Source organism: Phyllostomus discolor, chromosome 13 (genome assembly GCF_004126475.2).
Source record: "Phyllostomus discolor isolate MPI-MPIP mPhyDis1 chromosome 13, mPhyDis1.pri.v3, whole genome shotgun sequence".
Taxonomy (NCBI): domain Eukaryota; kingdom Metazoa; phylum Chordata; class Mammalia; order Chiroptera; family Phyllostomidae; genus Phyllostomus; species Phyllostomus discolor.
Window position 1 is genome coordinate 33,209,585 of NC_040915.2, and position 13,915 is coordinate 33,223,499.

Below are 13,915 nucleotides of genomic sequence, written 5' to 3' on the forward strand. Positions count from 1 at the left end.
GGAATAGCAAGGCTCCTGCTGCAGGAGGCAGAGAGAGCACTCCACACTTAGGGAGGACACACACATGAAGGGCGGGGGCTCCACCTCTGGCACCTTTCTGGCAGCAGAGCTGGTCGCGGGTGTGCCTAGCCCTGCATGCCAAGGACCACCGAGGTCAGGTGCGTCACTGGGAAAACCCTGGAAGGGCTATTCGGGAAGCTGAGCCGTGCTTGGTGTGGAGCTCTAGGACCAGAGAAGAGGTTCCAAGCAGCCAGGCTTGCTGTGCTTGTGCCGAGGCACAGAGGTGACCTTTGGCCCAGCGGGATCGATCGTCCGGAGGACTAGGAGGTGACAAGTGGGACGAGGCTGTATGAGTGTCGAAGACCAAGGGCATGTATGGTCTCAAATGCTAGGTTGTGATTTGGTTGAGAAACCAATGGGGAAAGGGTATGGTTAGTTCAGAAGAGAAGTGACATAAGGAAGCTGATCATTTTTAGGAAGGTTCATTTGGTGGCGTTGTGGGCACACAAGGAGCAAAAGATGCGTAGAAGCAGGTGACCCCAGTAACCTGGGGAAGCACAATAAGGGACCCCCGGCCTCGTGAGATGTTTTCACTGCATTGAGTCGGGTATATCAGTGGACAGAAGATAGTGTCACCATCATGTCTCAGAGCAGGTTGGGGTTTTGAGGATCGTGACAAGGGGCCTCCGACTCGTGTACCACCTGGTCGCTCCACGTTCCAGGCTCTCCCTCTGGCCCTAGGAACCTGTCTGTTGCGAGGTCCCAAGGGTTGGAAGAGACTTCAGCCCCAACAACTCTGTTTCAACCAGTGTGTCTATCCTCCAGCTATGACCATGAGGGCCGCCTGACCAATGTGACACGCCCCACGGGGGTGGTGACCAGTCTGCACCGGGAAATGGAGAAATCCATCACCATCGACATCGAGAACTCCAACCGTGATGATGACGTCACTGTCATTACCAACCTGTCCTCGGTGGAAGCCTCCTACACCGTGGTACAAGGTAAGCGCCCCCACCCACGATGCCCCAACCTTGAACTCACCTCCAGAGGTGTGAGTCACCAAGTGTCATCAGACTTCCAGAGACCTAAAGCCACCCCTCGGCTTGCTGTTTTAGTGAAAGAGTTACAGCAAACTCTACAGGAGCTTGGCCTTGTAGAAAATGACTTAATCAGATTCAGGAGAGTATCATCTACACGCAACCATCGAGACATTTGGAAACAGCTACAGGCCTCTCTGAAAATATTAGTCAGTGTCATCCCCACGTGCTCTCGCCACCTCCTAGCTCTCCACCCCTTCCCGCCGCCCCAGTGCATGTGGCTGCCCTCACAAAGGCCCCTTATTTTCTGGGGCCTAGTTTGGGGGGGTGGGGGTCCCGTTCTGATTCTCTCTTCCACGCATTTGTTTGTTGAACTGCCTGCCCTGCAATCAGGGCTCTTTCGAGTTCTCGTGCCAAGATTGGGAGCGCAACGGTCTCTGACCACCCCGTGGTTACTGTCGCTGTTGGACATGACACGCAGTCCAGGGCAAGCGCGGGGGCTGGCAGGAAAAAGAATTGTGCAGATTAATTTTTCTTTTAATTAAGATATAATGTCAGTGGGTTAGCCCATTGTCAGAGGATAAAAGTGTCCTCTCAGTAGATAAATGGTGACATTTCTGGACTATTATCCCACAGCAGAGTCTGTTTCAATGGCTCTATTTCTGCTCTGCCAAATGATTAATGATGTAGATTCCATCTTCCGCATGATGGCTCTAGTCGCAAGAGTGACAGGTCCACACTTCTCTCCACCCCAAAAGCCAGCATCCCCAAGGCCAGCCCAGCTGGATGCCTTCGGCCAAATAATCAGGAAGCAACATATCTGTAAAAGGAGTCTCTGAGTCACATGTCCTTCCTGAGGCCTTTTGATAAAGGAAAAGGTCAGGAGTCTGGTTGACGAGGATAGATCCCATTTAGGCGGAGAAGTGTACATGAGCAGCACCCACGGGCTTCTGCCTCGTGCCGGCTGAGTCCCTTCAGAGCTCTGTGGAGCAGCAGTGGCATCATGGTGCAGTCAGCAGCCAAGTCATGAGGGGCGGGCAGTTGCTTTGTCTCTTGATTTTTTTTTTAAAAATCCGAGACTTGATTTGCAGTAGATCTGACCTGTGGCTAAACCATCAAGCTCAGGTGAGATGGTAGGCAAAAGGGGAAAAAAATTATATATATAGACACGCACACTTAAGTCGTTTTTTTGTTTATTTTTGTCCATTTAAGCTAAACTATATGTTAAAGATCAGGGATTTGACTGACACAAATTGCATTGGCAACAGACACCTTTAAATGTACTGTTAATAGTCCTCAGTGAGTAGAGGAAAAACATCACAGCCCAGCTCCTTCTGGAGCACCACATGCTAATAATGTTTTTCTCCCCACGGATCGGTAGCATCTCCCCTATTCACCTTAACATTGTGTGTGTGCTAATTGGAAGCATCCTTAGACTGATAGCTGCAAATACCATGGAAACCTCTTAAAAGGGGGCACTGTTCTCTGACGACTGAGTGGATGAATTCTTTCCCTGTCCCCACCCCCACTTACATTTCTCCAGATCAAGTGCGCAACAGCTACCAGCTCTGTAATAACGGCACCCTGAGGGTGATGTACGCCAATGGGATGGGCGTCAGCTTCCACAGTGAGCCACATGTCCTAGCGGGCACCATCACCCCCACCATCGGGCGCTGCAACATCTCCCTGCCCATGGAGAACGGCCTGAACTCCATCGAGTGGCGCCTGAGGAAGGAACAGATTAAAGGCAAAGTCACCATCTTTGGCAGGAAGCTCCGGGTAAGTGGTTCCACCCAACTTGTCCCCCCGAAGCAGCAGGGGATACACTTTTTCCCTCGGGAGCTGGGGCAATTTCCCAGTCCCCAAGCCTCCATTCCTCTCTTCTGGAAAAGGCAGGTGTTTCCCTCAGAAGGTAGGAGCCGTCTATCCCTTTGAAACTGATACCTTGGGCAAAACAGTCGCCATTTTCTAGGACTGAAAAAGGTGGGGGTGGACCATGTGCCACAGCTAGAGAGCGCTTCGGTCCTCTGTGCACACTTTGCCATCTGCTCCCTCCACTTCCACTCCTAGGCCAGTTCAGCGGATGAGCTGGCGCCAGTGGCTCCCACGTGCTGGGTAATTCGCTAAATCCTGCAGGAGAACCTACTGATAATGTGCCCCTGCCACTCCCGGGGTGGACAGTCGGGTAGACTATCCAGATGCAGGACCATTCGATGGGTTAAGTGAGGAGAGAGAGAGGTGAAGTGATCACCCAGCCTGCGGGTGGGACACAGCAAAGCCAGGACGCAGCCCCAGTCCCCATCTTTCTGTGTGTTTCCTGACCACCAGGCCATGCAGCTTCCTGTCCAGATCCACCGGCAGCCATATAATCTGGGTCCTGCTCTGGCCATTTACCTGACACTCAGGACTGTTTCTTATCCCCAGGGGGCAATCCTAGGATCCCGGGCCCCATCGAGTCCGGCACACATTTACTGAACCCCTACCATGGGCCAGGCACTGTGCTACGCACTGACAATGCCCAGCACGCCAACCCTCCCGCAGGGGTGGCAGGGGAGGGCCGGATGATGAGTGAACTAATAACTGAAATAATTGCAGATTACGATGAGCACTAAGGAAGACAGGCAACAGTGGGACATGGTGGGTTTTAACAAATGCTTTGGAACCCCTGAGAGTAGAAGGCTTACATACTGTCAAGAGAACGTGGGTCATAACTTTTGCCAGGTTATGGGATTGAACGCCAGCCAGCCCAGGTGAGCTCCCTGCAGAGCCATGCCGTTCCATGCTAAGAGCCCGCCTTTGTCTGGTTGGAGTTTAATTCTCCTCGTTAGGTTGTCAGCCGCCCCCATGTTTGTCTTCCTCTGCTGGTGTCTGCGCAGTTGCACGCTGCATGCTGCATCTTCCTCCGGACGAAACTGAAATGAGATTAGCGGCTAAACCCTTAATAGCTGGATTTCAAGGCTGTGTGATTGATTTTTGATACTCTGCGCTGGAGAAGTTGATTATAAGTCGTAATTGCGCCTTTTCTCTGATAAACCGGTTATGCATTTTGACAAAGTTTCCGAAGTAAAGGTAAAATGTGGCCCTAAAATAAAATGGCTGTGATCCCAACTCTGAATGTGAAAAATCTTAACAATGGGACTTGCGGTAGGTAATTAGCAGAAGTTAGGCACGCAAGCCTTATAACTGCATTCCTGCCAGGGTTAGATTTGCTGGCATCATGTTTATGCAAATCAGGACACAGCTTTATCTATCAACACCTCAACACTTAATTGTCTAGTGTTAGTTCCTGTAACAATAATCACATATCCATTTAACTCTCTTAAATGAAAATCACTATGAGATTATAACAGGTCGAGTGGACTGAAAATGTAATTTGAAAATGAGGGAGAAAGCCTGGAATTTATTTGCATCTCATTTATCGTAATGCAATTCATAAATTGTTTAGTGAATGAAATAAAAGCAACTCCCGGGAATTGCGGGGCAGCGGGTGGAAAGGCAAGGTGGCGTGGGGTGTGGGTTCAGAGCGGCCCTTTCCTCAGATGCCTCCCGAGCCCCGGGCAGGGAAGTCTGCAGCCGTCGACCCAAGGGGCCTGCTGGCCCACAAGAAGGCGGGCTCTCCTCTCCTTCCCTCGGGTCCTGACCTTCTTCCCACTCCACTTCGATGCACTGTCACCTGGGGCCCTGGGGGTCCACACAGTGGACTCCTGGAGGAGCATCACATTTTATAATCCTGATTCCTTCTTTTCCTGGGTGTGTCTAGATTTGTTTGACTCCAGGTTCAAGTCTCTTCTGTGTTGGGGCTGAAAAGGAAACCCACGTTTCACATTTTAAAATAGGGTGTTTACTAAGAGCCAACTCTGTGTCAAGGGCGATGGAGTGAGTAGACCCTAGAGAAGAGAAAGAAAATGACATCCTTGCCACGGAGAAGCTGACAGTGTAATGACAAAGACCGTGTAAAGAGGGTGACATAAGCTACAACAGAGGCTACTGTCACAAGGACAGGGACACTGCATGGGTCCTTCAGGGGAGGATAGACTGTGGCCAGGTAACAAGCCCCGGAATCTCAGGCTCAACATGTCGCAGCCCAGGTGAGCCAGGCGGCACTCACTGTCATCTCTCCGCCCTTTTATGCACGGGACCTCCAAGGCTGCTGTGGCGGGGAGGGGGCTCGCGTGATTGAAGTGGGCTGAGTGAGCAGGGGCTCAGCCACCCCAGTCAGGTCTGGGGCTGGATGAGAGACCAGGCAGAGCTCCTAGAAGAGCTGGAATCGCTTCTGAAGAGCGGTGGGAGTTAGCCAGCGAAGAGCTAGGGAAGGCGTGACCGGACGGCAGAGGGTTGCCGGCGACACAGCAAAGAGGTCGGAAAAGGGAATGGCATCTCAGGAAACTGTAACGCAGTGCGGCCGGGGACAAGGGAATGTGCTATACTGGGTGCAGATTAAAAGAGAGAGAGAGCCAAAGAGAGAGAGAATGCCAGTAGGCTGGGACCACACATGGGAATATTTTTCTGGGCTGGCATGTACCCTGAGGACAGTGGGGAGCTGGTCCTGGGTTTAATTAGCAGAGTGATGTGTTGGGATGTGTAGTATTAGAATGGCCTCTCAGAGCTCAGAAATAAATCCTTACTTAGAAGGCCAATTAATACAAGACAAAGGAGGCAAGAATGTACAATGGGGTAGAGACAGGCTCTTCAATACACGGTGCTGGCAAAACAGAACAGACACGTGCAAAACAATGAAATCGGACCACTTTCTCACACCAGAGGCAAAAATAAACTCAAAAATGGATTCAAGACTCAAATTAGGCCTGAAACCCTAAAACTCCTAGAAGAAAATCGAGGCAGTAAACCCTTTGACACTGGCCTTAGCAATGTCTTGTGGGTGTATCTCCTCAAGCAAGAGAAACAAAAAAAATAAACAAATGGGACATGAAAAGGTTTTGCACAGTGAAGGAAACCACCAAAATAACAAAAAGACAGCCTACTGAATGGGAGAAGATAGTCACAAATGATGTGTCTGATAAAGGGTTAATATCAAAAATACATAAACAACTTAACACACACACACACCCCAAAAAAACCATTCCAATTAAAAAACGGGCAGAGGACCTGAATAGCCATTTCTCCCAAGAGGACATACGGACAGCCCATAGACGTGCGTAAAGATGCTCAACATCACTAATCATCAGGGAGAAGCAAATTAAAACCACAATGAGATAACACCTCACACCTGTCAGAAGGGCCACCATCGGTAAAGCAAACAATGCTGGAGACGATGCAGATTGTAAATGAGTGCAGCCGCCATGGAAAACAGAATGGAGCTTCCTCAGAAAATTAAAAATAAGCGCTGCCATATGAAAAAGCAGTTCCACTCCGGGTATTGACCTGAAGAAAACAAGAACACTCATTTGAAAAGATATATGCACCCCTGTATTTAGTGCAGCATTACCAGTGATAGCCACGATACGGATGCAACCTGAGTGTCTGGCGAGAGATAAATGGGTAAAGAAGAAGCAGCACATATGTACAATGGGATATGTGTTAATCAGTAATAAAAAAGAACAAACTCGAGGCTTCTGTGACAACATCATGGGCCTAGAGAATATTATGCTAAGTGGAAAGAGTCAGAGAAAAATACCACATGATCTCACGTGTATGTGGAATCTAAACAAAAGCAGGATAAATGAATAAACCAAACAGACCCACAGGTGCACAGAATAAGCTGCTGGTTGCCAAAGGGGAGAAGGGTGGGGGGATAAATACATGATTTTTAATAAATACAATAATAAAAAGCAAGAAGATAAAACTATCATTACTTGAGGAAGCTGTTACCTAGAAAATTCAAGTGAATCAACTGAAAATACTTCAGAAGCAATAAAAAAAGTTCAGCAACGCAAGTGTACCTAAGTAGAAATCCGACTCTGAGCACACACAGGCAGTCACCAGGCCACGCCCACCCCAGCAGGCAGGCCCCTGAAACACCACGCGGGACCGAAACTCAGGCTGGAGCAGCACGTGGCGTGTGAGCTGCCAACCTCCCTCCACGTTTTGGAGAAAGCACAGCGACATAGCAGGGCCGGGGGTCAGACACCGGGGGAGGGGTCCTGAAGGAGGGGTATGGGACGGACTTACAGACTCCCGAACTGGCCAGATACCAGGCCCGCACCCAGCATGACCAAGGCGATGACAAAGACAGACCTCTCGGGCCTCCTCCGATGTGGGGGGAGCCGGAGTAGAAGGGGACACTGCCGGAGGAGGAGAGGGACAGCGCGGGAGCTGCTGCGAGAACTAAATCCCAGGCAGAATAAAGAGGGAAGGAGAGCGGAGAGTAAGCACATGCTGTTGACAGGGTTTGACAACTAGCAGGCTTGCGGTGTGGTGCTCACCTTTTGGGGGCCCCTCTCCATCGTGATCACAGAGACTGGGAAGCTGAGCAGCCATCCAGACTTCGGGGACTGGCCTGCCACACTGTGTGAAGGGCAGAGGCTGGGAACTGGACCCCCGAACAGGTGTGATATTCTGACAGCCCCGGCCCCCCCTCTGGGGAGGGGGAGAAGTTCAGTAGTGCAGCTGTGCAGCTGTTGCTACACCAGGTAGATGTCGCTCCCCCAAGGACAGCAGAGCACTTGCAGGGATTCTGTCCACAGCAGCAGTCCCTGAGGGCGTCATGTCGTGGCGTGACGCAACCGGCCTGACCTTTGCCAGGGCTGCTGGGAGTCTGGCCCGCGGAGTGGTATGAGGGCCAAGGCTCTGGGCTTCCCTGGAGTTCAGAGAAGACCGAAGATCCCAGAGAAGCTTTCAGGGTGGAGCAGGACCCAGTGACCTTCTGACCCACCCAGGACCCCCTCCTATCAGCAGTCCCGTCGGGGACATCTCTTAGCTGAGGAACGTGACAGCAGCTCTTCCTTGCGCGCTGGTGGGATGTAAGATGGCAGACGGGTGGGCTGCGACCACAGCCTCCCGCCAAAAGCTCCGTGATGCTGTGGCAGGATGCAGCCTGGGGAAGACTTTCTGTACCCTCCCGCAAGGACTTCCCCAGGAGCCTCAGGTGAAAGCGTCCTCCGTCCCCCCTCCCCACACACCACGCCCGTTTGTGTTCTCTCTGGCCTTTCAAATACACCCGAAGCAGGTGTGATGGGGCATCCATAATAGAACATCCCTAGTGACAAGTGCTCCGGGGCAGGCACTCGGACGACAGGTGCCAAAGTCAGGCGTGGTGGCCACGCCCCCGGGAGCTCCTCTGGGGGAGATGGCAGTGCACGAATTCCACCGCGCCCCCCACCGACAGCAGACGTGCGAGCAGCACAAACACGCCGCCCCTGTGCCCGTCAGGGATCTCGCCGCTGCAGACGACAGGAAGTACGCCCAAACCAGCTTCGTAGGAAAGGGCATGGCCCCCACAGGAGAGGGGCAGCTCCCTGACTCTGGACGCCCAATGGTGTCATCAGGCTTGGGTGTGTGTGTGTGTGTGTCCCTGTCTATCTGTCCGTCTCTCTCTCTCTCTCCTACACTCTCATCTCCCAGCAGTGTCTCTCTGGACAGTTGGCCTAATTTTCTCCTACATTAAAATGGTGACCCTTCCCACAGTGGGGGGTGGGGGGTGGCTCAGGCAGACTTGGTCCCAGTTGACTCCAGGCTGATACCAGCTCAGCTTAGTAAACCCAGAGAAAAAGGATCTCCCCCAGCATCTATCTAAAAAAATAAATACATAAAGCCCCCAAAGGAACTCCCCAGATGGAGTTCCCATCCCTGGGCCAGTCGCTGGTCAGAAAAATGGGGATCTATGATTGGCCAGGGCTGGGTCACATGGATCTTGTGATGGGCGTCTCAGTAAGACTGCCTAGGCCGGGGAAGCCTTGGAGAAAGGAGAGGCTGTAACCGAAGAAGGAAAGAAAAGAGCATTGGTTAAGTCACACGGGTATGCACCCACTCTGGCGCACACACAGAGCAGATACATTCTGCATCCTCCAAAGCCAATCATAAGGCGGAATGCCGGCCCTGAGGATCTGTAAATATATTAATGCCTCCCTTCACCCCAGCAAGCTTTTTTCCTAGACTTTTGGACGACAGAACTGAAACTGACCCCCTCTATTAAAATTTAAAACGTCTGCTCTTTGACTTCGTGCATGATTCTGCCCGACAAGGAAAGCATGTAACCACCCTCCAGGGTAGCTCCTCCTGCGTATAAAGATTGCAAACGCAAGAAACAGCTACATACGTGGGCGGCAGAACAAAAGGAAAATTGCTTCCAAGGTAATCTTCCATGTGATATTGGTATTAGTGTTGCTAGTATTCCAAGAAGAAGTGGGAGTCAGTAATTTTGTTTTGGTTTCCATGTAATTAATATGACATTGCAATTACACGTTGGCTGGTGCTACTTCTACTCTTGTGGCAAATGACAGTGACAGAAGAATGAGGTATGAGGCAAACGTGCACGTGTGCAGGGGTACACACACGTGAACTCACTTCTGCGCGGAGCCCACTCAGGGAGGTCTGTCAACATACACTGTCCCCATGGAAGCCTGGATTTCATCCGCTCCTGCCTGCCCTGGGCCATCCATTCTGCACCAACTCGTGTTTGATTTTTCAAACGCCTATTTTGTTCCTGGCACTGCACCTGGTACTGAGCGCATGTTGGTGAACAAAGCGGACAAGACTCTAAATCGTGGGCAGTGCTTGTGCAGAAAGAACTTGTAATAAATTTAATAGTAGCTTCCAAAACACATAATTAGAAGGGCAAACTTAAACAATGCGTGCCCCGAGCGAGTGTCGCTTTCCCATGACTCGCTGCATTGGAGGGTGCAATAGAAAAGTGGAAAGGCCCTCACGGAGCTTCACCAAAGACGTTGCTATGGGCGCTATAGGGAAAAAAATGTATAGGGTGAGGAGAGCAGGAAGTAACTGATTGAAGGTAAGGCCACTCTAAGAAAACAGCATTTGAGCTGAGACCTGAATGAAGAGCAGGGATCTCCCAGGCATGGGACGGGAGGAAAGCCTCCCGTGCTAGGGTGCCAGCACGTGCACGGCCCTGAGACCTGAGAGACTGTTGGCTGTAACCTGAGCGGAAGAGAGGCAGCGTGGCTGCAGCGAACCAGCTGGGGGGCGAGATCAAGCCAATGGGACCTTACTGGCCCGGGTCAGGACCTTGAAAATATGGAAGTCCTCCCCAAATTCACCCTCCAGTGCATGCAAAGGAGCATTCACTTGCAGGCTGGACTGCCAACAATGCCTTCCTTCTTAGACGCTAGGAGACACGTGACAAACTTGGCTTCTGGAAGTTCATGCTGAAGGGTGACAAGTACAAGCTCGTTCTGGTCATCCGGGCTGAGCCTCCATGGCAGATGCCACTCTTCTCAGCCATATCCCTGCCAATGGCCCACCCCTCTCCCCTAGAGCATTCCCACGGGACTCTGCCTGTCCAGGAGGACCCTTGCTTACTGCTTAAGCTCTCACTTGCTCACCTCCCCACCTGCAGTGTCTGACTCTTCCCCCAGCCTCCCCTAGGAAGTCTTACCCATCCTTCCAGCCCCCACTGAGGCAACACTGCCGTGGGGAAACTGTCCTTGTCAGCCCAGATCTGGCTAAGTGTCCCTCCTCTGGTCCCATTATTTCTTCCCCGTGTCTATTCTCATCACCACATTGATATGTTTCATTGTTGGTTCACGTGTCTTTATCCTCCTGGACCTGGAAGCTCCATGAGGGCAGGGCCAGAACGGTCTTGCTCTATCTAAAGTGCTGATCACAGTGACAAGCGCACAGTACGTGCTCAGTAAATATTGAATGAATGCATGGATGGGATTTTAAGGACACATCATGAAAATCCACTCCTTCAGACCTTGGCTAATTCTAGGTGTTGATGGGGGGTGAGGAGGGGACTCTCCCAGACTGATTCTATTTGTGCTGGCAATGAAGACTCTCAGATATTTGAAGGACACAGGTGTCCTGGTCGTATTTCCTGGTCTTGGTTTGCCGAGTTAGAACCTTAGATCACCAGAGCTGCCAGGATTCTTAAACTCAACCTAGGTCCAGCCCCTTACTCTAAAACGTTGGTGAAGCCCCAGGCGCTGTCCAAAGTAAGAGGGACGTTGAGGAAATTGAGATCAAGTCCCTCGACACCAGAAGCTCAGAGGCCGCTCCAGGTGAGGAGACGGAGGCACGAACAGTAAAGGTGCCGCTGTGCAATGACAAAGCTAATCGTTGTCAAAACTGCACCCACATTCAGGCCTTTTCGCCTTTCCACCTCACCACCATCCAAAATAGCAAGTCATCCAACCACCGTTTGCTTGGGGAATGTATTATTATTTAATGTATGTGCAGAGGCTTGCCCTTCTGATGACACATTATTCAAGCTTAGCAAGTTGTTCTGTCGGCACAGGCTCCGGCCCCCCGGGGTCAGCACGGAGTCGTGGGAGGCGGGAGCTGGAGCAGAACTGCTTTCTCAGTGCCAGAGGACTGACCTGGAAAGGGAATGGAGATCTGTCTTCTAAGCCAGGCTTCCCCCCTCAGTAGGTGAACAAGTAAACTCTTCAAGGCAGGAATTCTGCTCTTCACCACCACCAGACCTGGAGAACCCTTGCCCTTGCTCAGTGATCTTTTCTGGGTTTCCCATGCTCGAGCGGTTCTTCCCGAAGTCTAGCTGAAAGCTCTCCCGCTGGGCTACACCGCCCCCTGCTGGAGGGGCCCCTGCCCAGGGTGCGTTTCCTCACTGTCACTGGCAATGGCCCCGGCAGGGCCATTTCCACAACAGCGGTTCCTTTTCTCGGGGTGTTTTATGAGCCCCCTTGTGACAGGCGGGTGCTTGGTGAGATCAAAATATTGTGGAGGGTGATTCCACGGGGGAAACGGCTTCCCAAAGCCGGCCCTCCACAGAAATAAAAACCGTGCTGAATAGCTGGGTTTTATTAACTGGGGAAGCCAGGCAGAGGAAAAATGCTCGATAATTAAAAATAATGGTTTCCTTACGAACACAAAATTGTATTAATTTAAAAATTGGTTTCTCGATTGCTGAGTACCTGCCGAGCCGGCTGGGAAGGGGATTGTGCTGATCCTGGCAGTGAAAATAATTCAAAATAACTTTTATGTTCTCCAGGAAGCCTCGAGGTTAATTTAAATATTGTTAGATGGGTAATTTAATTCAGAATAAGAGAACAGTATGGCTAAATTAAAGCTTCTGCACACTCTAAGCGGGGAGGGGGGCGGGGGGCGGGTGCCCAAGAAGGGTCGAGCATGCCGTCGAACCCCCCCCAGCATCCCACACCCTTCAGCTGAGGGAGCTCCCCGCCGCCAATGGCACCCTCAACATTAAAGATACTCGATTCTAATCCAGTCACGCACCTGGCCTGAACCACTCGGCTGAGGGTCCAGTGAATTTACCATATTTAATTACTAGAAGGATTGGGCATAGAAATTGCCCATTTCAAAGGCACACTTGGAATGACGTCACCAAGATGATGACATAGGTGGCTCCTGACTTGGCTCCCCCTCCTACGACGATCCGTCAGCACCCGTTCCCAGACGAGACGCCACTGGGAGCGCCCGGAGCGCGGTTGAGGCGGAAGCATCTACCGGCACCGCGAAGACCCAGACGGCCGGCGTCAGAAGGGCCGCTTGGGGCTGGCCACAGGCCCCACCCCCCGGGCAGGCACAGCGCCCTGCAGACAGGTTACCCCGAGCCTGAGGTTCCTCCGTGGGAAAAGAGCTGAGAGGGGACATCCAGCTGCCCCGACACTGGGGGTCGCTTTGTGAGAGCCCTGTGCTGGTCTCACCCCACGGGGACTGCGGGGGAATCCGATTGTGGCCAAGAAGGAAGGGGCGGCTCCCAACAACCAGCACTCAGGTGATGGCCGTCGCTGTCCCCACCGGCAGCGTTGCCCGTGTGCAGAACCAAGTTGGTGGCGCAGTCTCGCCGTGGGAGTCAGGGGGGCGATGGGCGGCCCTCGCACAGGCAGGAGAGCTGAGTCGTCGCCCCAGTCGCTGCTAAGTGTTGTCCCGGCCCCAGCGGACTGGAAGGGCTGGCGGGAGCACCAGGGGCTGCAGAGCCCAGCCACGCTCACGCCCACGCCCACAGGCGGGCCGGTGGAGCTGATCACGCCCGAGCAGAGCCAGTACAGGGCGTGGAGGCTTCCCCTGCTCCACCCAGGTGGTGGGCGGGACCGGGCGGGTGTCATTCACAGCCCCACCCTCCCTCCACTGGGTACAGCTCCCAGGCCCGGCAGACCAGACAGCCTGTTCGGGAAATCTGAGAGGTGCCTAAGGTGAGCCCTCCTACTTTGCCCAGGGCAGGGAGCTGAGTCTTAGCCCCACCCACTCTGCGTGTGGCTCCCCACCCCGACTGGCCAGAGGGCAGCCACAAATAATCCAATTTAAAAATGGGCAACGGGCTTGAAAAGACATTTTCCAAAGAAGATACAGGAACAGCTCATGGGTCCGTGAAAAGATGCTCAACATCACCAATCATCAGGGAAATGCAAACCAAAGCCACAGTGAGCAGCACATCACATGGTATTGCCTGCTGGAACGGCCACGGTTAGAAAGATAGGAGCCGCGCTGGCGAGGGTGTGGAGAAAGGGGGACTCTAAGCGCTGTTGGTGGGAACGTAAGTGGGCGCAGCCCCTGTGGACACCAGTATGGAGGACCCTCAAAGAATGAAAAGTAGAATGACCGCCCTGGCTGGTGTGGCTCAGTGGACTGAGTTCTGGCCTGCGGACCAAGGGGTTGCTGGTTGGATTCTCGGTCAGGACACATGCCTGGGGTGTGGGCCAGGTCCCCAGGAGGGGGCGCCTGAGAGGCAACCACACGTTGATGTGTCCCTCTCCCTTTCTCTCTCCCTTTCGCTGTCTCTAAACATAAATTAAATAAAATCATCATTAAGTGCCATTGGG

General features: G+C 52.4%; 1 protein-coding gene across 4 annotated transcripts in view; it reads left to right on the top strand.

Annotated features, from left to right (window-relative positions):
* TENM2 (teneurin transmembrane protein 2) overlaps nt 1-13,915 on the top strand; it is a 1,103,034-nt gene that overhangs the window by 1,073,788 nt on the left and 15,331 nt on the right. For all 4 annotated transcript variants that reach the window (XM_028528771.2, XM_036014378.1, XM_036014380.1 and 1 more), the window contains 2 exons: nt 826-1,001; nt 2,581-2,816. In XM_028528771.2, coding sequence (XP_028384572.1) covers nt 826-1,001; nt 2,581-2,816 — 412 coding nt within the window. The remainder of the gene's footprint in view (nt 1-825; nt 1,002-2,580; nt 2,817-13,915) is intronic.